At 44.0% G+C, this 24988-nt stretch overlaps 2 protein-coding genes across 5 annotated transcripts in view; both read left to right on the forward strand.

Moving 5' to 3' along the window:
• The first annotated feature begins 760 nt into the window (after nucleotides 1–760).
• Nucleotides 761–14957, forward strand: TMEM183A (transmembrane protein 183A). Of its 3 annotated transcripts, none has more exons than XM_012655914.1 (8): nucleotides 761–978; nucleotides 1169–1258; nucleotides 2065–2232; nucleotides 6657–6816; nucleotides 7712–7892; nucleotides 10319–10399; nucleotides 12754–12909; nucleotides 14266–14957. In XM_012655914.1, the coding sequence occupies exons 1-8, from the start codon at nucleotides 870–872 to the stop codon at nucleotides 14449–14451; spliced, it is 1131 nt and encodes a 376-aa protein (XP_012511368.1). In that variant the 5' UTR covers nucleotides 761–869; the 3' UTR covers nucleotides 14452–14957. The 3 variants fall into 3 exon arrangements, with proteins under 3 accessions (XP_012511368.1, XP_012511369.1, XP_012511370.1); XM_012655915.1 differs by having other exon boundaries at nucleotides 6660–6816; XM_012655916.1 differs by lacking the exons at nucleotides 10319–10399; nucleotides 12754–12909; nucleotides 14266–14957 and adding an exon at nucleotides 9588–9751.
• A 3062-nt stretch (nucleotides 14958–18019) lies between these two features.
• PPFIA4 (protein tyrosine phosphatase, receptor type, f polypeptide (PTPRF), interacting protein (liprin), alpha 4) overlaps nucleotides 18020–24988 on the forward strand; it is a 47987-nt gene continuing 41018 nt past the window's right edge. For both annotated transcript variants that reach the window (XM_012655917.1, XM_012655918.1), the window contains exon 1: nucleotides 18020–18129. The gene's annotated coding sequence lies outside the window, so the exon portion shown is untranslated. The remainder of the gene's footprint in view (nucleotides 18130–24988) is intronic.

The raw sequence follows: 24988 nt of genomic DNA on the forward strand, positions 1-24988 counted from the left end.
GGGAGTCTCCTTCTAAATACATATCGTAAGGTGGCACTCTCTGGTGGATCCAGCAGATTGGATGCCTGGGCCCTAAGTACTGTTTATTAAACCAGGGATTATCACCTCCTGGAGCTGCAAGGAAGTTAGAAGAATAAAGGAGAACATAACTCACGATACCAAATAACTTATTCGTACTGGTGATACTAGACTAGGGTCCTGCTCCTCCCTCACAGTACTTTAACTTTCACTCAATGACTCACCTCTTTCTCAATACAAAGGAAAGACGATATTCTTTTCTCATCGATCCTTCTGATACTTGAGGAATGGTGATAGATTGAAAAACTTTTAAGTACCCCTTCTTTTGAGAATTCAGACATTTATAGCTCTCGTAAAAGAAATTTGAGCGAAGACTCTTATAGACCCATGTTGGAATAGCAAGCGCTCAGTCTTTGTGGCACCAGGGAGATAGAGCACGAAGACGACAATGTATATACATTTGGGTGCTGAAGTGGACCTGGAGTGTGGACAGAGGCGATAGGAGAATCCGGAGACCAGGATGTAAACGCTCAGTTCTAGTCAACGCAGGTGTGGGTTCCGGGTCTGAGACACCAATCACCTTACAAGAGGTACGACAAAAGCCGACACCACCCAGTAAAACAACACTCTACCCTCGGGGAATCCAGACCCATCTTGGTACTCGGGCGCCGAATGATGGCGTATCTCCGGAACCTGGAGGCGATTGGTTTCCGAAGAGGGGCGTCGGCCGCCAACGCGACTCGGAATCCTGGCCTAAGTCCTCGCGAGAACAGCGGCCTCGGGTGAGGGATGGCCGCGGAGCCGGGCGGAGCTGGCCTGCGGCTCCCGGGGCAGGCTCACCGGCTCGAGACATGGCCCGGGGTCCCGGCCCGCTAGACCGGCCTCGCCCCGACGCGGTCGCCATGCCCAAGAGAGGAAAGCGACTCAAATTCCGGGCCCACGACGCCTGCTCCGGTCGAGGTGGGCAAAGGGGCAGGGACGCCAAAAGACTAGGGTCTAGTGGCGGGAAGGGGGCTGGACCGTGCCGAGGCGAGCGCTCGTCTGCCTGCGGCGGGAGGGCGGCTTGGGCCAGGGACCTAGAGCGAGGAGGGGAAGGTGGGGAAGACACGTAAGAGAGGCCTCTTCCTTGAGGGTTGGTGCTGTGTTTCAGTGACCGTGGCGGATTATGCCAACTCGGATCCGGCAGTCGTGAGGTCTGGACGAGTCAAGAAAGCCGTCGCCAACGCAGTGCAGCAGGAAGGTAAGCTTTCCGTGAGCCTTTTAATGCTCAGGCCTGGGTGTTCTATTTTCACGGGATTCTGTCTCAGTGTTTTTCTTGCAGTCCTTTGGGCATCTTCTCATAAACAGGTTTGCTTTTCTCAATGTTTACGCGTATATTGGGGGTGGGGGAGGATTAGCCAAGAGTAGCAGTTCTGTAGCAGAAATATTTTATTTTCGCTTTTGCATTTAAAAAAATGTTTGTATACTATTCTTAAGTTTCCACTGCTTTCTTCTTGGGCAGTAATCTCTTCCCTGTAGTTCACATATATTTTACTCTGCAGTTTGCTTCCTTGTATGAATAACCTTGGGGTGTTCTTTACCTTTTCCGGTGTTTTTCTTGCTTTCAAGCTTTTTATACATGGATCCCAAGACATGTATTTTATGACACAGTCTCCAGCCTAGTACCAGGGTTAAACTGGATCCAAGTCCTCTTAAACATTGCTCTTCAGAACTTATGAGACTACAGCTCACCTTTTGTTTTATCCTGCAGGGTTCATAGTGGAAGAACTATGCACTCCCTTCAGTGCTGAAGTCAGCACTTTTAAGGAGTCTTTTGGTCCATTGCTTTCCAATTTTTTGTGTTTAATATACTAAAATTTCTTTCTTTCTTTCTTTTTTTAAACTTTGGTAACAGAGTCTCAGCTTTCTCCAGCAGACTCTCTCACATTGGGTTTTTTTTTTTTTTTTTTTTTTCCTTTTTCTGATGGCTGCTGGTATCTTGGCTAGGTTGTTTGTATTCCTGGGTGGAACCGTGTGCCATCTCATTCTCCCCTTATTTTCTTTTAGTAAAATCTCTTTGTGGCTTGGAAGCTTCCCAGGTTCCTGCAGAGGAAGCTCTTTCTGGGGCTGGTGAGCCCTGTGACATCATTGATAGCAGTGATGAGATGGATGCCCAGGAGGAAAGCATCCATGAGAGAACCGTCTCCAGAAAAAAGAAAAGCAAAAGGCACAAAGGTACAAGGGCTTGCTCTCTTTTGACTTGTTAGTCCTGTCTGTGGTGATAAATTGAAGCTGTTACTTCCTCAGTAGCAGAAGGGGAGATATAAGAAGCGATACCAGAGGCGTTTGGAGAAAACATGGCTCTCAACTAAAATCTCGGTAGTGGGACAGGGTTTAATACTCCTGAGCTTTTTGCTTTTGTCTAAATTTAAAAGGGAAGGAGATTGGTAAGAGTTAGTAGATTCTGGAGCTGTGAACTGGACATTCATTGAGTACATGTTATTATTAGGTAAAAACTCACATGGCAATGTGAAAACAAAAAGTCTTTGCCATTCTGGATTTCTGAATGTGTAAGGAGGCAGAAATATGATGAAAAAATGTTTTCCCAAGTATGTGGATTTTATGAAACCAGTTTTATTTCACATAAACTTAGATATTATCATGGGCCTTTAAATATTCTGCAGCTATTAATGTCTGCTTCATGTCTAATAGGTACTGTGGGAAATAGAAAAATATCTGATGTTTACATCTTAATGGTGATAATAATACTTATACAAATGAAACAAAGAATAATAAACTGATGTTATATAACATGCAAAACCATCATTTAGGTTCCATATTTTGCTCTGGACTTAATGAATCAGAATCTCTTGGGGTAGAGCCCAGAATTCTTAAAACTATAGTGGTTCTGATGATCAGCTAGGTTTCTGGGAAAGCTGATAAGTAATAAATGATGTGTGTATTTTTGGTTTCACCTCTACTTGAGAATCAGGTAACAGATATTTGTATATGTTAGAATATATTAAAAGAATCAATAAATTAATGAACTGACATTGCTTTACAATTATATCAGTTATTGACAGTGATATCTCTCTTTCTCAGGATCCAAAAATTAATACAGTTTGAGCATTCCAAATACAAAATCCAAAATGCTACAAAAGCTGAAATGTTTTGAGCACTGACATGATGCTCAAAGGAAATGCTCATTGGAGCATTTTGGATTTCTGATTTTTGGATGAGGAATGCTCAACCAGTAAGTGTAATGCAGGTATCCCAAAATCTTAAAAAAGCCAAAATCTGAAACACATCTGGTTCCAAGCATTTTGGATAAGGGATACTCAACCTGTATTGACATTCTTCACACTTGTTTGTCCTTAATTTCTCACTTAAAATCCATGTTTACTGTTACTATTCTATTAGGGAATTGTCTTGGTTGTTTTTTTTTGAGACAAAGTCTCACTCTTTTGCCTGGGCTAGAGTGCCGTGGCGTTAGCCTAGCTCACAGCAACCTCACACTCCTGGGCTCAAGCAATCCTACTGCCTCAGCCTCCCAAGTAGCTGGGACTACAGGCATGCGCCACCATGCCCGGCTAATTTTTTCTATATATTTTTAGTTGTCTGATTAATTTCTTTCTATTTTTAGTAGAGACGGGGTCTCGCTCTTGCTCAGGCTGGTCTCGAACTCCTGAGCTCAAACAATCCGCCCGCCTCGGCCTCCCAGAGTGCTAGGATTACAGGCGTGAGCCACCGTGCCCGGCCATTGTTTTTTTTTTTTTTTGCTACGTTCTCATTAGACTTTTTGTTAAAAAAATCTTTATTAAGATAGAGTTCATTCCTTTAAATTGTGCAATTCAGCGGTTTTAGTTTGTCCACAGAATTGTGTACCCATCAACATGCTCTAAGTTTAGAATGTTTCCAAAAGAAATCTCATACTTATTAGCATCCCTTTTCATTCCCTCCCAAACCCTGTCCCCAACCCTGGGTAACCACTAATCTACTTCTGTCTATATAGATTTACCTATTCTGGACATTTCATATAAGTGGAATCATATGATATGTGGTCTTTTGTGTCTGGCTTCTTTCACTTAGCTAATGTTTTTAAAGTTCATATTGTAGCATGTATCAGTATCTTATTCCTTTTTATTGCTTTTTGTTTGCCTGTTATGAATAATGTTGTTATGAATATTCACGGACAGGTTTTTAAGTGGATGTATACTTTCATTTGGTTAGGTAGGAGTGAAATTGCTGGATCATATGGAAACTCTGTGTTTGACTTAATTTGGGAAATTGCCAAACTGTTTTCCAAAGTGGCTGTACCATTTATATTCCCACCAGCAATATATAAGTGTTCCAATTTCTGCACATCCTCACCAACACTTGTTATTGTCTGACTTTTTAAATTATGTTGTCTTTTTTTTAAATGTAAATTTAAATTTTTAGTGACAGGATCTTGCTTAGTCACCAGGCTGGAGTACAGTGGGACTGCCATAACTCACTGTAACCCTGAACTCTTGGGCTCAAGTGATCCTCCCGCCTCAGCCTCCCAAGTAGCTAAGTCTACAGGTGTGTGCCACCATGCCTAGCTAATTTAAAAAAAAATTTTTTTTGTAGAGACGGGGTCTTGCTATGTTGCTCAGGCTGGTCTTGAACTCCTGGCCTCAAGTGGTTCTCCCACCTCAGCCTCCCAAAGTGCTGGAATTATAGACATGGACCACCCAGCCTGCCCTGAATTTTTAAATTATAGTGGATGTGAATGGCTAATGATGTTAAGCATCTTTTCATGTGCTTTTTGGCCATTCGTGTATCTTCTTTGGAAAAATGTCTATTCAAATCCTTTGCCCATTTTTAAATTGGGTTATTTTTTTATTATTGAGTTGTAAGACTTCTTTATATATTCAGGATACTGGTCACTTATCAAATACGTGATTTGTGGCATACAGATTCATCTTTTGCTCCCTTACTTCACTTTACCCCCATTAGGTTCCTCTGTTCTAGCCAGACTGGCCTTTCTTTTAGTTTCCTTTTTAATGAAACATATACAAAAGAAGAGAGAATAGCATAATGAGCCCTGTGTAGCCATTACCCAGCTTCAACAATTATCAGTTCATGGCTCTTTTTGTTTCAACCATTATTCCACCACCCCTTCACACACACACTGGATTATTTTGAAAAAATTTCCTGATATCCTATCACTATCTCTGTAAATATTTGTTTTTCTAAGTACCTTGGCTTCTTGTTAGCTCTCGATTTCACGTGCTTTTCCTCTTAACCTATGCCTGTCAAAATTCTTCATGTCCTTTGTGACTTAATCTGCATGAAACTTTCCTTTACTGATTCCATTTCCCTCATTTCGAAAATTCCTAAGTATTCTATAATTATTAAATTCTGTAATTATGTGTAAAACACTGGCAATTCTTCAGTATTTACTGAATTTTGTCTCTTGAGACAGAAAATTTTTAATAGCACTTTGCTTTGTAAAAGTCCTTGTGGCTCTCAGTAGAGGAAATTCTGATAGTTATTTGCCTTTCAGAGAAAGAAGAGGTAATGTGGGAGAAGGTGGGGTCCCAGACATGGTAGACTGAGCCTTGGGATGGTTACTGGAAATTAAAAGAATGGATAGGAACCAGAAAAGAAGATGTTGTTTTAGACACATTGGTCTCTGTTGTGAAAAACCTAATGCAAGAACAAGAATCACAGATAGAGCTGTAGGAAGCAGTTAGCTAGAAAAATCAGGGATAACTTTGGGGAAGTAGTGTAGGGGCTTTTTGCCCAGGAAAGAAGGCTGGTTTTAGGACAGTTTTATGACTATGTCTGAAATAAAGATTAGGGTTAGGTTTAGCCCAGATTTAGGTATCTTTACGGGGCGTGTGTTGTTACCTGCACCTGAGAAGTATAGGGGACCACTGGGTCAAGAGAATTACCACTAATGAGTTCTGAAGGAGGAGTAGTTAGTGATAGTTGTTTAGGAGTAACTGAATGCCTCTGGCTAGGATCATAGGTCAAACTGGCAATTAAACTAGAAGAAAATAAACAGGTTACAGATAAGGTTATCTGTAAACAGGTTATATAATAGATAACAGGTTACAGATAATAAGAATGTACTGTAACTTATCTAGTGTCCTATTTAGTTTGCACTTTGAGGTTTCCTCATACTATTTTAAAGTCAATTTTGTTTTCTATGTGACCAAACTGAAGAAAATGTTTGGTGAGTGGGGACTTGGAGGGAAATCAAGGGCAGGGTTTATAGTGTGCAGCTGGAATTTGGAGTCAGAAAACCTGGGTTCTGTTTACCTTGACTAGGTGGCAAGGTTCTTTTTTCTTGTTAGTAAAATGGGCATGATAATATTTTCCTTATTTCCATTGAAGAATTGTTAGGGTTGAATGATGAGTGTATGCAAAGGCACTTGGAAAACTTCAAACTACGTTGTAAATTGTTGTGAAATAAAGGTCTTATGAACAACATCTATTCACTTGAGCAACAGGAGGTAAGTTTCCAGCAGCTAGGATAAATGGGAAATGATTAGTGTGAGGGGCTTCCTTGGACCTATTTAAAACTTTTTTCTTAATGTTGCAAGCCCTGGGAGAATTGAAATGATTGAGTATCTTTAGATATGTGTGTAATAGAATATCAAAGATTATTATTCCTATTTCTGTTTCAGAAGACCTGGACGGGGCTGGAGGAGAAGAGTATCCCATGGATATTTGGCTATTGCTGGCCTCCTACATCCGTCCTGAGGACATTGTGAATTTTTCCCTGATTTGTAAGAATGCCTGGACTGTCACTTGCACTGCTGCCTTTTGGACCAGGTTGTACCGAAGGTGCGACCACAGAGAGCTCACTCCGTTATCTGTGTAGCTGATTTAATTGCTGTTTGTGATTTGGAGCTACTCATTGGATGGTGACCTCTTTTTACTTTTTCTGTTCCATATCTAGGCATGACCCTAGCTTTGGACTCCTTGAGCCCCTCTCTAATTTAAAGTTGATGTTATTAATTATCCAACTATTTGTCTTCACTGTGGTTGCTTACTTTTACCCTCCAGTATCCACTTCCAGCAAAAAGTTTTGCTTCAGGTGTCAGAAGGAACTGTCTTGACTTTTCCTTAGAGGTTTATTTTAGATAGAATATTGAAAAGCTACAGATGCCAGTCTGCTTATCTTTCCAACTTGATTGGTTGTTGCTTAGATTTGCTGGTCATCTTGAGTATCATAGTTTTGGTATTCGTGCTGTCCTATGTATAGTTGCAGTGAGGAGTGAGTGAATTATGTGATTAGTAAAAGGGCTAGCTTTCGATGCTTGGTGTGGGAGTGTAGTGGAGATCGTGAACTGTGAGTAAAGCTGTGGTGGGAAGGGGTGTTGAAGTAGGAGGAGTAGAGAACTTGCTGAGACATCTGACAGGAGAACCTGGTGGCTCTTCTCCAGTACAGGTTCGTTTTCAGCAAGTGAAGTATATTATACTCGTATCAATTCAGAGAGCTTGCTTTTTTGTATAGTGAAAGAGTGAGGATTTAAACTTTCAAAATGGACGGAGAAGTACAGGATTGCAAGGCAAAGAAGCAAAAGTTGCTGAGAGGTTGAGATGGTGATTTGTCTATGTATGAGCACTGGGGCCAGTGCTGGCCAGTATAATAATGCAGGAAAGTTCACACAGAGACCAAGACCTACAGCTGGAGAGACAGATCACATATTGGTAGGAGTAATGTGTCCTGTTTCAGGCACTACACGCTGGATGCTTCTCTGCCTTTGCGCCTGCGACCAGAATCGATGGAGAAGCTGCGCTGTCTCCGGGCATGTGTGATCCGATCTTTGTACCATATGTATGAGCCATTTGCTGCTCGAATCTCCAAGAATCCAGCCATTCCAGAAAGTACTCCCAGGACATTAAAGAATTCCAAAGTAAGTGAGAATTAGTGTTGGGGTTTGACTAATGGACTCTAGTATGGTGGGCCTGTTTTTATGGCTTGTCTCCAGCTTCTTTGATGGGGAGGGCTATAGGTCCCAGGCTGCTAGCGGACTAATATAAACTTCAGGGCTCAGAGGTTTCACTTCTCCAAGATATTCCCGCTATGCTGGTCTGGCTTATCTTTACCTTAAAGCTTTCTTGTGCTTTTAGTGTATTCCTTATTCTTTTTATTTTAATTTATTTTCATGTATTGTACATTGGACCACTTCAGATATAATGGTTTTAATGGTTTGAGCCAGGAAGAGCACAACTCAAAACAGTAGCTGTATGCTATAATTTTTTAAACGGTACTTTCAATCATGGTACAAAGATATAACATGAACAACTCGCTAATTTTATAATGTGACCTTGACATCTGGGATTCCCCTTTATTGACCTCCTTAAAGGATTCTGGTGTAGGCTTTACTCCTTTAGCATTTACTAAGTGCCCTGTGCCAGCCTGTTGCCAGGCTCTGTAGTAGGTTGTCTCAGAGACTATAAGGTACTCTGATTCATAGACCTTAGTTCTCTAAAATTCTTCCTGTGTTTTAGGCTATTTGAAATTCAGGATTTCTCCAGTATTTTATATTCCTACATTATATTCAAGTTTCCAGCATTCCTCTGATTTATAAATAGGTCTACTAGCCTTTGGTCCATTCTCTCTTTCCCTTGCTGAAATCTAGACTAACATAGCAGATATGATTATTTAGGCAAGTTGATGTCTCAACCTTTTTCTATTCAACTAATACCATTGTCTAAATTTCATTATCTTTGAGTTTGTAGATAATTTTTATTACTCTGTTCCTACCCACAATCTGATGTTCTATAGCACTTCTCATTCTCTTATACTTTGTTTTTATGGTAATGGACATTATATAATGATTCTTCTCCCCTAGTTTAGCTCTAGCGTGATAATATTCTACCTGATACATATTAATTTAAAAGGGTACTATTGATTTCAAGATTATCAAGATTCTGCCCTGGCTTGCAAGCTGAGGTGGTCAGGGCCATTGGCTGAGCTGTATGTAATATCATGCTAGCTGATGGATTTAGGGCAGGAGTAGCATGCTGGGAGAGTAGGATTTCACCCAGCAGCTGCTTCTGCTTGTAATATGAGTGTACAGTGTATCACCTCACATTTACAGTGTCCCTCTCCCCAGAAACATTTGATAGTATCAGACTAACTATGGTGAGGCTAGGGATCATCCCTAAGTTAGTCATGCCAGGAGGGAAGCAATTGCTGGGAGCAGAGCAGCATTGGGCAAACTCCTCATGCTTGACACATCTTAGCGGCTCCAGTGCAAGTGCAAGTGCTACTGCCTAAATTCTAAGATGCCCATACCTTCATATCCCTATCACTGCATATTAATTTTTTTGAAGTGGACTCTATAGAGCCAAAGTGGAATGAAAACTAAGGTCTTAATCCAGATAGTAAGCCCAGGCCATGTGGCTGCTTCTTTCGTGCCTTGTTAGAGATCTTCTGAAGAGGGTGTGGGACCTGCGGTGGCAGGTGTCCCATGCATGGCCTTGCCACTTGTATACCCACAATCGCATGGCATTCAGGGAGTTGCCAGCATGCCTAAAGGAAGTTGTCCCATGTTCCTAGACTCCAGCTTTTTGCATTTGATTCCCCCTCTCTCTCTTTTCAGTAGCATAGCTTGTGTGGGACACTGGAGCCGTTGTGATGGCAGCAGAAGTGTTTTCCCCTTAAAGCCAAGCCCATTATTTTTGATGGAACAGCAGGACGTACAGGGCATGTCTGAAGGGCAGGACAGCTGGCACGGCGGACGACCCACCCCTTATCCCCTGGGAGGTACTTCACTTCTTGTGCTTAACCCTAGCTGTAGCCTGACTTTCATTGAGGGGCTGACTCTAGACTGAATTCAGCCTAGCTCAGTCGTTTCCATACCGGCTGTCTGCTCCCAGAAGGTCCTGAGCAGTTCGCTTCTATTACAGGGCCAGCATTCCCTGGCTGCCTTATGGTCTTGTTATCATTTTGCCTGGTGGCTACTGGCTGCCCTTATATTTTAACGTAGAGGACTGGCCTGGTGAATCAGAGAGTGCCCCAGTCTCTACATAACCTGTTTCTTTCTGTCTTTAAAGATGAGAACAATAGGGGTTAATGTAAGTAGCCTTTGAGGTTGACTTGTATTGGTCCCTCTTCTCCTTACTAAACAGCCCTGGGATTGTCTGTTTTCATGTTGCACCAGTGTCAAGTTGGGGATCTATCTGAGCCAAAGTAAAATCTCAGCAGTAACACTGTGGCTGGCTTTAGAGCTGTCGAACAGAGGCTTTTGCTGATTATTTTTTGTTACCTTATAAAGTATTTTGATTTTTTTTTTCTTTTTTCTCAGTTTATTTTATTTTTGCTTTCTTACAGTGCTTACTTTTCTGGTGCAGAAAGATTGTTGGGAACAGACAGGAACCAATGTGGGAATTCAACTTCAAGTTCAAAAAGCAGGTATGTGGTTTTCTATTTGTTTTTCAAGTAATATTTTGTTCTAATAGATTTCACTAGATGTCTTTCTTTGTTTGTTTGTGCTGCTATAACAAAGTCTAGCAGACTGGGTAATTTATAAAGGACAGAAATTTATTTCCTCAAAGTTCTGGGTCTTGGGAAGTCCAAGATCAAGGTGCTGGCAGGGCCTGTCTCTCTGTTTCCAACATGGCCCCTTGTTGCATCCTCCAGAAGAGAGGAACACTTTGTCCTTCCCTAGTGGAAGGTAGAAGGCCAAAAGGGGCCAAACCCATTGTGAAGACTCTTTTATAAGAACCTTAATCCCATTCACGAGAGAGGAGCCCTCATAACCTAATTGCCTCCTAAAGGCCCCACCTCTTAATGGTATTGCCTTGGAGATTAAGTCACAACATGAATTTTGGAGGGGACACAAATATTCAAATCATAATGCTAGGCATGAAATTGGCTTATTAAAATCAAATAATCCATTTCAGAACTTACGGTACGTGTTGAGCATTCCAAATCCAAAAATGCAAAATCTGAAATGCTCCAAAATTTGAAACTTTTTGAGTACCAACAAGACACTCAAAGGAAATGCTCACTGGAGCATTTTGGATTTCAGATGCTCAACTGGTATAAAGCAAATATTTCAAAATTTTGAAAAAATCCAAAACACTTCTGGTCCTAAACATTTTGGATAAGGAATACTCAACTTGTAATGCCGTGAAAAGAAAAGGAAGGAAGAACTACTCTATATTGAAAGACACAAGGATAACAACCTAATGTAGAGTAAACCTAGAGTGAATCCTAGATCAGAACAAAGAGCCTGGCCAGGCGCAATGGCTCACACCTGTAATCCTAGCACTCTGGGAGGCTGAGGCAGGAGGATTACTTGAGCTCAGGAGTTCGAGGCCAGCGTGATCAAGAGCGAGACCCTGTCTACAAAAAATAGAAAAATTAGCTGGGTGTAGTGGCATGCACCTGTAGTCCCAGCTACTCAGGAGGCTGAGGGAGGAGGATTGCTTAAGCCCAGGAGTTTGGGGTTGCTATGAGCTACAATGATGCCACTGCACTCTGGCCAGTCTAGCTGGGGCTACAGAGTGAGACTCTGTTTCCAAAAAAAAAAAAAAAAAGCTATAAAAGACATATTGCATTTTGGGGGCAGTTAAGGAAATTTGAATTTGAATATGCTGTGGAAAATACGAATAATTTTCTTATATGTGATAATGATGTTATGGTTATGTGTGAGTGTCTATTAATGCTGAATTATTTAAAGGTGAAGTGTAAATGTTACTTTCAAATTTACTTTGCACCCCCTTCTCTCCCAGAGTGTGTATGATTTTTATATGTATTTGTATGTGTGTTTGATGGGGGGGGAGAAAGTCAATATGGCAAAACATCCAATGATAGAGGGTATATAGAAGTTTATTGTGCTAATTAATTAACTTTTCTGTATATTCGAAGACTTAAAAAAATGACAAAAAGGGGAGAAACTTACTGTAACAATGTACTGAAGTTATTTGCCTTAATTTTGTCATTGTTGTTCAAAGCTAGCGTATTTATAAGCAACAATAATTTATATGGTCTTATGTTTGAGGTAATTTGGGGAAACTATGAGGAGAGGGATTGCCAAAAAGGCTTTTAATCTTTAGCAGCCTCATTTTTTTTTCACCTGTCATCTCTACTTAGTATGTCACTGATGAGACACATTACAAATACAGTTAGTTATCTCTCACTTGATGGCAGGTGGGTTACTGATAAGTTTGTAATTAAAGTAAACCATATTTTCATGTTGATTTATTTCAAAAACGGGTGTGTGTGTGACAAGTTATAAGGAATTTGTAATCTTTTAAACATTGGAGAGCCTCTGATAGAGACTATTAGTTTCCATTTTTTATCAGATGCTAAGGAGTACCATCTAAATGAAGCATAAACCTGTTGCCGTATTTGCTCATCCACATGTATTTCCGATTTTTTCAAAGGTCAGGTTTTCTTTGATCTCTGTATAGAAACTTATATGTATATAAAGAGAGAGGAAATAACAGAAAAGTTTATCTTGCTAGCTTTAGTTGAGCCATAGGATTTTCATTGGTGGAGAATTGGAGCCATATACATTTCTTCCAAGCCAGCGGTCCACAACCTTTTTGGCACCAGGGACCGGTTTCATGGAAGATAGTTTTTCCACAGACTGGGGATGGGGTGGGGTGGGGTGTTGTGGGGTGGGGAGTGTGTGATGTGGCGCTCAGGTGATGATGCACGGCCCGTTTCCTAATAGGCCATGGATCGGGAATGGGCCATGGCCCAGGGGTTAGGGACCACAGTTCTAAGCCATTAGATTAATTCTCAGTTCTCTTCAGTCCCCTAGGTTAAAGAGCAAGTGTATGGGAGGATTACAGCCTCCCATTCAGTATGAAGATGTTCATACCAACCCAGATCAGGACTGCTGCCTACTGCAGGTCACCACCCTCAATTTCATCTTTATTCCAATTGTCATGGGAATGATATTTACTCTGGTAAGCAGAGACTCAGGATGTCATCCTCAGCTCTTTTATAGACTCTCACTATATGTAAGATTTGATAGAGATTTATAAATTTAACCATTAAGGGAGAAATCTTTGAAGAATAATGAAAGTAAGTCTGAAATCAGACATGTATATTAGGAACAGAGAGATTTGTGAAGATGTTAATTATATCTGAGAATATTTTACCTCTGTTAATTTCTCTGTAGGACAGGGAATGTTTTTGTATTTTCATGTGTAGTGATTATTAATGATTGAGAAACATTATCCTGTTAGGAACAATGGTGAGACATACATATGAGCACTGGATGTCAGGACCTTGAGGAATACATATGGGGTCATAAATGGGACAGTAAAACACAGGGTGACCAGCTCAGCTCTGTCCTTTGTGTGATGCTGTCCCTGTTCAATGCGTAGCTGAGAATTAGATTAGTAAACAATGTATGTGCCTCTGGCATATTTTTTCCAGGTTTTAAAAAATTTTTATTGGATTGGCAGCTGGAGAGTTCATGTAATTTGTCTTTTCTGTATCTTAGACTTATATTCAGAGGTACATGGGGTTCCCCTTCCACAATGAAAATAGCTTTTTTTAATGGTAAAATAAAAAATGCATGCTTCTTGTAAAGAATTTAAATAATACATAAAATGTATTGAGAAAGTAAAGGTGCCTTAGACTTCCACTATCCTGTAACTGCAATTAATCTTTTGGGAACTGTTATTTTAATGTGTCTGTTAATATGTACACACCCACTCTCTTAAATAATTTTGTATAATTGAGAGTATGTCATACATGCAGTTTTTATTATAAGAACCTCTTTCCTCTCTCTAGGTTAAGCCACACTAATGACCTAGTTACATACTCATACTCCATGTATTTCATACTCATACAATTCTATACTGACCCACCTACACACACACACACACACACACACACACATACACATTTAGAGATTATGTGTTTTATTTTACAAAAAATCAGATCAGATTTATGTTTCATGTATCTTGCTTGACTTGCTTAACAATATCTCATCAAAATCCCTTTAGGCCGTCTCTTACTGCTCCAACCCAATTTTAAAAAATTGGCTCTGATGATAGTCTATGTACATGTATCTTGATTTATTCATCCATTTGTGAGGCTTTCTTAGTATAGTTTAAGTATATGAAGGTGAGAAGACCTTATAAAATCATCCTTAATTTTTTATATCTTTACACAGGTGTTGGTGTTATAACTTAGAGATTAATCTTGTGGTCCAGCCAGTGTAAAGTATGTCTGTACTGTTTCATTTCAGAGTGAGATGTTGGAAACCAAGGTTGTGTGAGTTGGATACTGAATTTGCTTTTCCCTTTCAGTTTACTATCAACGTGAGCACAGACATGCGGCATCATCGAGTGAGACTGGTGTTCCAGGATTCTCCTGTCCATGGTGGTCGGAAACTGCGCAGTGAACAGGGTGTACAAGTCATCTTGGACCCAGTGCACAGTGTTCGACTCTTTGACTGGTGGCATCCTCAGTATCCATTCTCCCTGAGAGCATAGTTACTACTTCCCATCCCTTGGGGGCAGCCCTGAGTCTAGTCCATTAGTAATCAGATTCCGCTTTGAAAGGGTCAGCTGGATTGTATATCTGATTAGTAATGCACATGCTCAGGTTGCTGGGGCTCCTGTTAGGGGAGGGAGAAGTGTTCAATCAAGAGGAAAAACAGCTATGATTTATAAACATATTTTAATGTAAAAATTTGCATTTGAAAGGAGTGGCCCTGTTTTCTGTGTTAAAACCCCATTTGGTGCTATTGAGTTTGTTGTTCTTTATTCTTTTATCCCAGCAAAAATGGTTGATCTTGCTCTAGGGAAAAATTAAACTCTTAAATTCCCAAACAAGGAAGTTTCAGCATTCCCTTATGGATCAGAGGAACTTTAGAGGCCTAAAATTGTTACTACTGTTGCTTGCAATTTAGCTGCCCCTCGAATTCAAGTGAATATTTTATCTTCTCTCTTTACCCTTCTCTAGAAATAAAGCAGGTGACAGGGTTTTCAGAATCTTATAAGATTGACTTGTGTATCTTTTTTAAAAAATGATTTTTGGATATTTATTGCATATATATTCTTTTGCCAGTTTTGAATTTTAGGTATCTTTTTGCATGAGGCTGATAGTGGTGGTGATGACTTTGTACCCTTGGTACTATACTAGGGACTTTACATAGTGTCTCTAATTCTCAGTTTTGCAAGGTATGATTTTGTGGTTGAGAAAACTTAATGAATGACTGTACTCATAGCATCAGTAAATGCAGAGCCAGGATTCCAACCCAGGTCTTTCGTTAAAACCACAATTAAAAAGATCAGTCTCATTTTTCTTGTGGTAGATGGTGGTAAAAGGGAGTAGGCAGAATGTGTACATAAATGAAAAAGTAAAAGGGTAAGTAAAAATTTGATTGTGGTATACTTTATCCCTAATCAGCCTAAAAAGTATATAAGATTGATGAAAACTCTTTTAAATATGTGTTTCTAAGTTAAATGTAAAACAAACCAAGAAAGTTATTTCAAAATAGTGGTACTTTCATTGAATTGTTAGAAAGGCATTTATTATGTTGAAGGTCATTAAAAAAATGCATTGCATGTTGAAACCAGCCTCTTGAACCATAAGCACTTAGTGACTTTGCTCTGCCCTGCACTGTGCTGCTTCTGCTATCATTCTGTGTGCCTACAGAAGCCTGGCCTTTCATCCACGCAAAAATGCTAATGTCCTCCTGTTGGTCAAATGACTTGCTATAGCTGGTGTACTCTGAGAAGAGGATCATGGGTGTATTTTGTTTGCTAAGAAGATACTCTAGCTGCTTGTCCCTCCTCCCACCCTCCAAATTAACCAATGAGCTGGATATTAGTTGGATATTGTCAGGAGGTGGGCATTAAGACAGTATTCCTTAAAAAGGAAAATCTTGTGGGGGAAGTTATTGTGAGCCAAACTGCCAAATTAGCTTGTTGTTTTTCCATACTATCTTCCCCACCCTCTGCTATTTAAAGAATATTCTTAGGAAGCATCTGCTTAATACTGCTACTAACAGCTAACCTTACCCCACATTGAGGGTGGTATTAAAGCTGTTCACACAGAGAGTGTGCCTGGGTGGGCCAGTGAAAAAATTTGGGCATTTAAGTGATAAAACAACCCAAGGACAATAAGCCTCTTGCAGATCTCTGTGATCAAAAGTTGCCTCTTTGAGGCAGGAGGAGAGAAGCACAGAATCCTTAGCTCCCTAAACTAAAGATGCCATGGAGTAGGAAGGAGTTGTCCTGGTGCATTGTGTATCTCCCATTTAGGAGTTACCTTTAAAAAGGGGATGAAATAAATTTGGCTTAATTATTGTATTCTGACTCAACTCTGAGTTTTTGTGTCAAACTCCTTGCTGTGATGACAGATATAGTATTAGGTATTGCCTCAGCTCGCTCTTAGCAAAATATTGCCAAACACTTGGTAAAGTTGTTATCAATGGTTATCATGGCTGCAGCCTTCCTCTACATTGCCTATTTGCCTTGTCTAGCACGATTCGTATTAAGGGAGACATGATTAGTGAAAGGATGTGAAGTGTCTCAGGGATTTCCTTTTGGTGAGAACCCCAGACCACCTGGAGTAGAGTTGAAACTTACTGGACTACAGGTTAGAAACTGCTTTATAATTTTCACTTCCTTAAATATATACTATGATTTTGCTTTGAGGGTCAAACAAAATTCAGTTGACCCTTGAACGACGCAGGGGTTAGGGGTACAGACCCCTGCACAGTCGAAAATCTGAGTATAACTTTTGACTTCTCCAAAACTTAATAGCTTACTGTTGACTGGAAGCTTTACTGATAATATAAACAGTCGATTAACACATACTTTGTATGTTATATGTATTATACACTGTATTCTTACAATAGAGTAAGCTAGAGAAAAAAATGTTACTAAGAGAATGGTTAAGGAAGAGAAAATATGTTTACTATTCATTAACTGAAAGTAGATCATCATAAAGGTCTTTCATCCTTGTTATCTTCATGTTCAGTAGGCTGAGGAGGAACAGGAAGAGGAAGGTTAGTCCTGCTGTCTCAGGAGTGGTGTAAGAGGAAGAAAATCTGCATATAAGTGGACCTGCACAGTTCAAACCCCTGTTGTTCAAGGGTCAACTGCAATACGAATTTTGCTTCCATTCTCACCCCTGCCATGCCACATGGTGACTATACTGGGGGAAAACAATAAACGAAAGGTTATGTGTGTCACTGATCTCCACTACAGCATTTGCTGCTGATACAGAACATGCTGTGTATATATCTATAAATACATACATATGAACACATCGCGTGTATATAAAAATTCTTCACACTTCTATCAGTGCTCACTGGGTATTGGTAAAGGATTGAGTAGGCACTGTGATGAAACTTCACAAACCAGCTGGGAAAGATGCATTAATAGCCACAGGGGACAGGGTAAGGGAGCAATTCAGGAAAATGGAGAGGTTTAGCTAAAATTTGTCAGTCAGGAATTTTGGCATTTGAGACTGTTTTCATACTATGTATATATAATAGACGAACACTCCATTTCATAGTAACAGTGTTGGAACAGCCAGGTGCCTGAAGGCACGCGGCACAATTCCCTGAAGTGCATACTACTACAGAACTGTATTTGGGTTTCAAGTTTCTCCACTTAAAAAATTGGTGCCACCAAAGGAAAAGCCACCGATGGGTGGGAGAGAGCAGGTGTGAAAGGTGACAAACCATCAGCCACAATTACAAGGCCTGGACCGAGGCCAATTTAGGGAACAGGTTGCCAGACTAGGAACAGAGGGAGGTCAAAGGGAGGGGCAGGATGGGCGCGGCACTCTGGGGTCCGGGGGCTTTACTCCCGCCCGGTCAAACCCTGGCACTCCGCCACTTCGTCGGACTCTCGAAGCCGAACCAAGATGGCGCGCAGCCTCAAAGCGGCGCCCTTGTCACGTGCCAGGGCCGGAGAGCGCCCGGGGGCGGGAGGCGTGGCCTCGGGAAAGGCGGCCAGGCCCCGCCCTTGGGGGCGGGCCCGGGGCATCCGCGTTGGGAGGGGGCGGGGCCACGCGACTGGGCGCTTGGGCGACTGAGGCTGCAGCTACCTCGGCGCCGGCTCGGCTCTCTAGGACGTGTCCGGCTGCCCGGGTCGGGGGCGGCTCCCGCTGCCTCCGAGCCAAGCTGCCCGGCCTTCGGCGGTTGCAGGCAGGTGAGCGCCCAGAGCCTGGACTGGGGGAAAGATGTCTCTTTTTCCCACGTCCAGCTCTCCTCAGCAGTTTGGGGAGGGGTCTCTGTCTAGCGCGCTTTGGGAAACAGCCCATCTTTACTCCGGGTGTGTGTGTCGTCTCTGGCAGGCGTCGGGACTGCTCCCTGCGCCGCCCCTCGCCGGCCTTTGCGGTGCCCTGTGCCCTTGGGGGTGAGGATGAGGGGCGATGCCCGATGTGCGGGGAGGGCGTGGAGTTCGCGCTCGGCTCCATCGGCTTCGGGGGAGGGGGCCGAGTTGGCGAGTCTCCGGTGGGAGCTGGGTGGACTGCGCCCCCATTTCCCCTCCAGGAGAGTCTGAGAAAAGCGCCTCGGCTCCTGGGCCAGCTCCGCTCCTCTGGGCACGCGCTTCTGAGGGGCTGAGGTCTTCGCGCTTCTTGGGGGTCTTGATCCTTCCCGCGTTCCTCAGCACCCCTTGTTACTATCGCTAGCGCTCCATTCCTCGAACTGCCAGCCTCAGTCTGTGCCAGCGATGCCACCATCTCCGCAGTGCCAGGGCGGCGGGGTGGAAGGAGCCAGCGGCCAGCCCGAGGCCTGGTGGGGGTGGGGGCGGCGGTGGGGGTGGGGGTGGGGTGGGCGCAACAGGAAAGAGGGCTGGAATGGAGATTCCCGAACTGGGAGGCTGGGGGTGCGGAGCTGATTCACGTCCACGCAGTACGGATGTTTCCCAGCGCAGATCTTGAGGCTGTGGTGGTGGGTGGGAAGAGAGAGGTCAGGCTGGAGGACTTGGAAACGTGGTGTGTGGATGGTTTTCTTTGAGGAAGAGGGATCCAGGGCAAGGTGCCACTAGGAGCTGATGTCACCTTTGAGGAGAGGTGTGCTGTTGGTTTCCATTAGATGGTAGGGGAGTCGGGGCTGTTCTGCTCTTCTGTGTGGAAAGCAAGTGGTAAAGGAGGCTCTGCTTCGCGTGCTGATCCCCTCCTGGTGTGATCTTAAGGGGCCTCTCCAGGAGCCGGGTTTCAGGGACTTCCCATAGTCCTTTCCAGAGTTGTTGGAGCTGCACCCAGTACTTTCAACATCCAGCAAACATTTATTGGATACCTACTATATGCCAGATACTATGCAAGGTGCTAGGTCTTCTGAAGGCAATTTAGGGGCCATGGAGCAGCTAAAAGATATAGGTAGTAGGTAAACATAGTAGGTATTCTGTTAACACCCTTGCCCATTTTGTTACATTGCTATTGGATTAGAAGAAGAAAGAACTGTGTTCACGTGCTTTCAAACAGCTGTTTGAACCAGATTCCAACCTAGCACCCGCTACCACTATTAACTGGCCAGGTAGTCCCAGGGAAGCTGCCTTAGCAGAAGGGACAGCTTGAATGATTCCCCTTGGTTATTTTCTCAGCCTGAGGAGGCTTCCTGGGATAACTGGTATCTCAAAGTGATGAGATCATGAATAGCACAATGGTTACTGGGGGCCAAGAATGCACTAGACACTCTGCACAGTGGGAGACGCCATTTCTGGAAGATGGAAATGTGTGGGGGAGGAGGATGTGGAAGGGAATTCTCATCTAGTGGTGTCTGGGTGTGTGCTGCTGAGCATGGCATGATGTCAGAACCGTGGAGCGTATGAAGTCTGGCAGCTGGGTTGTAAAGGAGGATGGGAGGGGCGGGGCAGGGCGGGCAGGCTCCTGGGTCCCTAATCTGAGTTGATTGCTGAAGTCTTAGAGTTGGAAAGAGTTGTCAGGCATAGCTTGTAGGTCCTTCCTGAGCCTCCGAGGATAGCAGGGCTAGAGCTGGTGAGAGGATGAGTAGTTGAGCTGTGGTGGTGATGAGGCAGGGGTGAAGGCTCAGTGGCCCAGGGAGCTGGGTGCCATGAGGGCTTGAAAATACGGGGGAGCTAGCAGAGGCCTTTTAGTGCCCAGCGGTTCTTTAGGCCTTAATGTGGTGGGTTGGTAGGTAAGTTGCTGCAGAAACAAGGTGTGGTGACTGGGTCGTATAGAAGTGTGTGTGTGTGTGTGTGTGTGTGTGTGCGCGCGCGTGCGCGCACGCACCCACACACGCGTGCTGCTCGTGTACATGCACTGCAGAGGAGGGGTGGAGAGGAGCAGAAGGACTGAGGGAGTGAAAGCTGCCCCAGAGTCTGGGTCCCAAGTAGGGAATTGGAAGAAATGGAGGGGAGGGAGTGGGGTCAGAGGGAAGAGTGTGTATTGCAGCCACATGAAGTCACCATCTGTCCCCCTCTGGCCTGCTAGCTCACTGACCTATAATTAGCTCTGGAGGGCATACGGTGCTGGCTCACAGGAGCATGACGCTTCGGGTGGCTGGCAGAGTAGAGTACTCAGAGGGGCCGTGGTCCTTGGTGTCCTCTGAAAGGGGATGCTTCTTGGGGACCCTCAGCATTTGCTGTAATGGGAGGGGCCTGAGGGAACTGAGAATGTCAGGGGGCAGGGCTGGTGGGGGGAAGGAGCTCTAGGTGAGGCTGGTATGAGACTCCAGGGCCGGGCAGAGCCTGGGGACTGCCCTCTTGTCCTCACCTGGCCGCTGGCTCACTGCACGAGCAGCATGATTGCTGCCCAGCTCCTTGCTCTGCCTTCAGAGAGGCTTGGGTGCTGCAGCCTCGGGGCCTCCCTCAAGCGTCTTCTGTTTCCCCAGGTGAAGTCAGCCCTAGTGAGGAGCAGCTGCCTGCCTTTCAGTTGAGGGCTGAGAGGCCTTGGCTGGGGCTGCTTCTTTCTGAGAGAGCTGGAGGAGATATTGCCACCAGTTCATTCAATTGGTCATACTCCAAGTGGTGCTCAGCACTGACCTCCAGGCTGGGCCAGAGACTGAATATGTGGTCACATGCTGCTCTGTATCGCTCTTGAATGATTACTTGTGTTTCTATGTTCTCTCAAGTAGCCTGTGAACTTCCTGAGGGTTAAGGTTGTATCTTACATGTTTTTTGTTTTCCTAACAGTATTGGATTCACGGAAATCACTCCGTAAGTGATTGTCAGGTTGAATTGAAGATGTCTGTCTTCTGGTCCCCTGGGTTTGATGAAACAAGGCCTCCTTGCAACTAGAAACATTTAACCTGGAGCAGATAAGCCTCTGGGGACCCGGTACAGTGGTACTACGTCTCAGTGGGGGATTAGATTCTACAGGCAGTAGATGAACTTAAATTTCCTAAATCTCTCATAAAGCACGGTATATGGTAAACCCTGAACAATAATATGAATGCATAGATATAACACATATATCTATAGTCTATATTAGTTATATAAACATATAGTATATATATTATCATACAGTGATTTAAGAAAGAGTATATACGCACAATATAATTTTGTAGTTAAGTGTCAGATGAAATAGCTGGCTTGCACTTAGAGGCCTTTATTGCTTATTTTGCCCAGCCAGTAAAGTTGAATTCTCATAAATTAGATACATATCTGATGTGCCTTCATGGCCATTATCTTCAGTTAGATAACTGTCATTTCAAAGGGGAGATAGGTTTCCATTCAATTTAAGAAAAAGCTTCCTTAGAACCATGAAGACTTCCTCATTTGGTAGTGAGCTCCTGGTTCCTGAAGGATGATTAAGTAAAGACTGGGCTGCCAGGGAGGCTACGGAAGAAACTCCCACACGGGGTGGGAGGCTGGCCTGTGTGACCTCTGAGAACCCTTCTGCGTAGAAATCTACCATTCCAGGTAGGGGTGGGCACAGGCTGGTAGAGGTACCACACACGCGCACTGTCGTGACTGCATGCACTCGCACACGCGTGCTCCTGACCACAGTCCTGTGCAGTTATGAGCCCTGACCTGTACTTAGAGCCACACACCTCCGTACATTCTCGAGACTGGACACACCCATTCCCTCTCATGCACATACTCTCAGGACCCTGTTCTTTTGACCATAGTCTTACATTCTCCCTCTCTTCTCTCTTCTTTTTTCATGACAACACATACATACCACGCATTCTTATGATCACACACACACTTCATTGCATGAATACACATGACCTCCCTCCCCCCACATTCTCTTTTTCATAATTATAGATACACACACACCACTTTTGTGATCACATAACATGCAGTTTTTATGATGCCTACATTTTCCCTGTGCTTCTGTGCTTTGGACCTTTTACACCCTGGCAGCTGTCAGCACTCCAGATAGTCCTGCTTTCTGCTACATCATGGCTCCCTAATCTCCTAGGTTGATCTACTAGTGCAGTGACTCTGAGCAGTTATTTATTTTTTAACACCAGAGGACTCTGTTTAATATGTGTCCCACACAGACCCCTAGTTTTGAAAGATTTTTATTCTCCAAATGTGCTACACATATTTGCTTTGTTTCTTCTTTTGCAAATATGATTTGAGGACATTTGTGGTAATTAATAGCTCTGATTAGCAGAAAATGGCTAGGTTTACTATACTTAATGATGTAAGTTCAGTAAAAACTGTGTTTGTGTTCAACGGTGCAACCTTGTGTCTTGGCTTGGGTAAACATATGGTGTCTCTTAGCCATTTGGAATATGGACAATAGTGGGGATGTGAGGGCCCTGGTGCTGCCCGTGTGGCCTTCCCAGGTTTATTGCTCTGTTGCGTTGATGCGCTGCCTTTCTGAGAGAACGCGTGTTTATTTTAGCAGGGGTCTTCTGTAGATGATACTTAAACCTGGGATCTTCTGACCCGTTTTTAGACTTGGAACCCTTTTAGAGAAATGGAACCTTAATCAGATGTCTCATAAAACTGACAGATTTGGAGTTAACGGGATTAAAGTAAAGGGAGTTCAGAGCCCTTTGAATTTGTCACAGCTCTCCACCCTTTTTTTCACCCCAAGCTGCCCCCACAGGTACTCTGTCATAAAGCCCAGTTTGCAAATTAACTTAAAGAGGTAGTTATGATGTCTGTACTTTTGGTATTTCAGAAAATGAACTATTTTTGTGGGGAGCACAGAGGCTTGTAGCCCTCCCTTCCCCATTGGTCTTTGACATTAGTCTTCCTGGGGTAGCGATACTGAGGGTGACCATACTGCCAGGTGTGCAGGAAGAGCCCTGGTTTACACCTGTGTGCTGCTGTGATTGTTATCAGTGCTTCCATTCGCTCCCAAGAAGGTCCTGGTTTGGACAGTAAGTTGTATGCTCAGCCAAGTGATAGGCCGTGTCTTGGGGAGAGGTAGTCCACATCTAACTCCTGGGGAGCAGTTGGAGAGATGGGCTTCATGGATGCAGGCCCAGGGGGCCTGTTGGATAAGAAGATGCGTCTTCCGGTGTCCCCCGAGTGAGCCTGGTATGAGGAGGCTGAATGCCTGGGCTGGCAGCTGGTGCTCACCTGTGCCTGGGCAGCATGTTATACTCCTCGGACTGATTCGTGTCTGTCATGACAACTGCGAGAGCACGAGAGTGTGTTGTGTGTTACGATCTTCACTTCCAAATTTGGGAACCTGAAGCACAGAGAGGGCAAGTCTCACCACTGGTCTTGAAGGGAGCCCAGAGAACTGGATGCTTTTGAAAGGATTTGTGGCTAGCAGTGAGAAACTCTAAATGGCGCTTTTCCAAGAATTTTTTCTCTGGGAATGGCTTCCTATAGCCAGAATGGGTTTTTAATTTTCTTACTGTGTTTAGAGTGGGCCCAGCCTTGAGGCACTTTGGGAGCCTAGGGTATAAGAGTTATTTAACAAGTACTGACCTCAGCACTTTATGCTAACTCTAGTGATCTAGTAATCCACGTGTATTAGCTGTCTGCGGTGGGCGCTGTTATCATCCCCATTTCACAGAAGGGGAACTGAGGCTCAGAGAGATGAATCATCTTCCCAGGGTCATTGGAGTGGTCAGTGGATGCTCCAGCCTTCAGACCCATCAGCTGTTCCAGAATCTGCCTTTTGAGACAGGGAGAGACCCACCGAGCTCTCATGAAGCCTCAGTTCTCAGGGGGCAAGATAAATGAATATTTCTGGGGCATTGAGCCAATTTTTCCTATTTAGGCATTTCCCTTCTTCAAAGTTGGTCAGGGATGGACTTACCCAAAATGATTGTCGCACCGATCCATTCAGTCCCATGTATGTTAGGATCCTGTGTTAGAGAACCCAACGGTAAGGAGGATGTGGTTCTTGCCCTCGAGTGTACAGGTGAGATGATGGAAAGCAAGAGAAGTCCCACAAAGAGAGGTATAAATAAAGGGCTGTGCTAGGTCAGCGGGAGGGCGGATCTCACCCACTGGAGGGAATCAGAAGAGGCTCCCTGGAGGAAGTGGCGTTTGAGATGAGCTTAGAAGGGTGATCTAAGTTCATTAGACTGACATGAAAGAGAGATGAGAGGCAGGCCAGGTGAGGTACTGGAAGAACATGAGCGGTAGGTGGCCCTGGGAGCAGGCCAGTGAGCCAGGGTCGGGCGCAGCCAGGGAGGAGGTGGGATTGGGCTTTTGGAGGAAAGGATAAGTGAGGGCCAGGCTTCCTGGGGTGGCGAGCTAGACGGGCGAAGGAGAAGCTTCGGGTGAGAGGAAGGAGAGGTGGGCAGCCTGAGGGCATGGGCAGCTGGACTTCAGTCCACGGGGGGATGGTATCTGAGGACGCCACGGGATAAGGGGAGCTGTGGCTCGGGAGTGTGGGCCCGGGGGGAGCTTGGTATGGAGCTGGCGAGGGGGTAGGACAGATATGGGTGGGGGTGGATGGGGCCCTCCCATGGGGAAGTGACTGCCTCAGGCCCCTGACGGCTGTTCTGCAGAGGCCTCCTCCAGGCCTGAGGAGGAGAGGTGGAGGGAGGGCTGAGGTGAGCTGTCCTCAGGCTGCCATCACTCTGGTGAGGGTGCCAAAGGCCACGGCCCAGGTTCGTGGGTTCCTTGGAGGAGACAAGATGCCTGGAGGAGGCATCTTCACTGTCCCTCTTCCGCC

Source organism: Propithecus coquereli, unplaced genomic scaffold (genome assembly GCF_000956105.1).
Source record: "Propithecus coquereli isolate 6110/MARCELLA unplaced genomic scaffold, Pcoq_1.0 Scaffold491, whole genome shotgun sequence".
Lineage (NCBI taxonomy): Eukaryota > Metazoa > Chordata > Mammalia > Primates > Indriidae > Propithecus > Propithecus coquereli.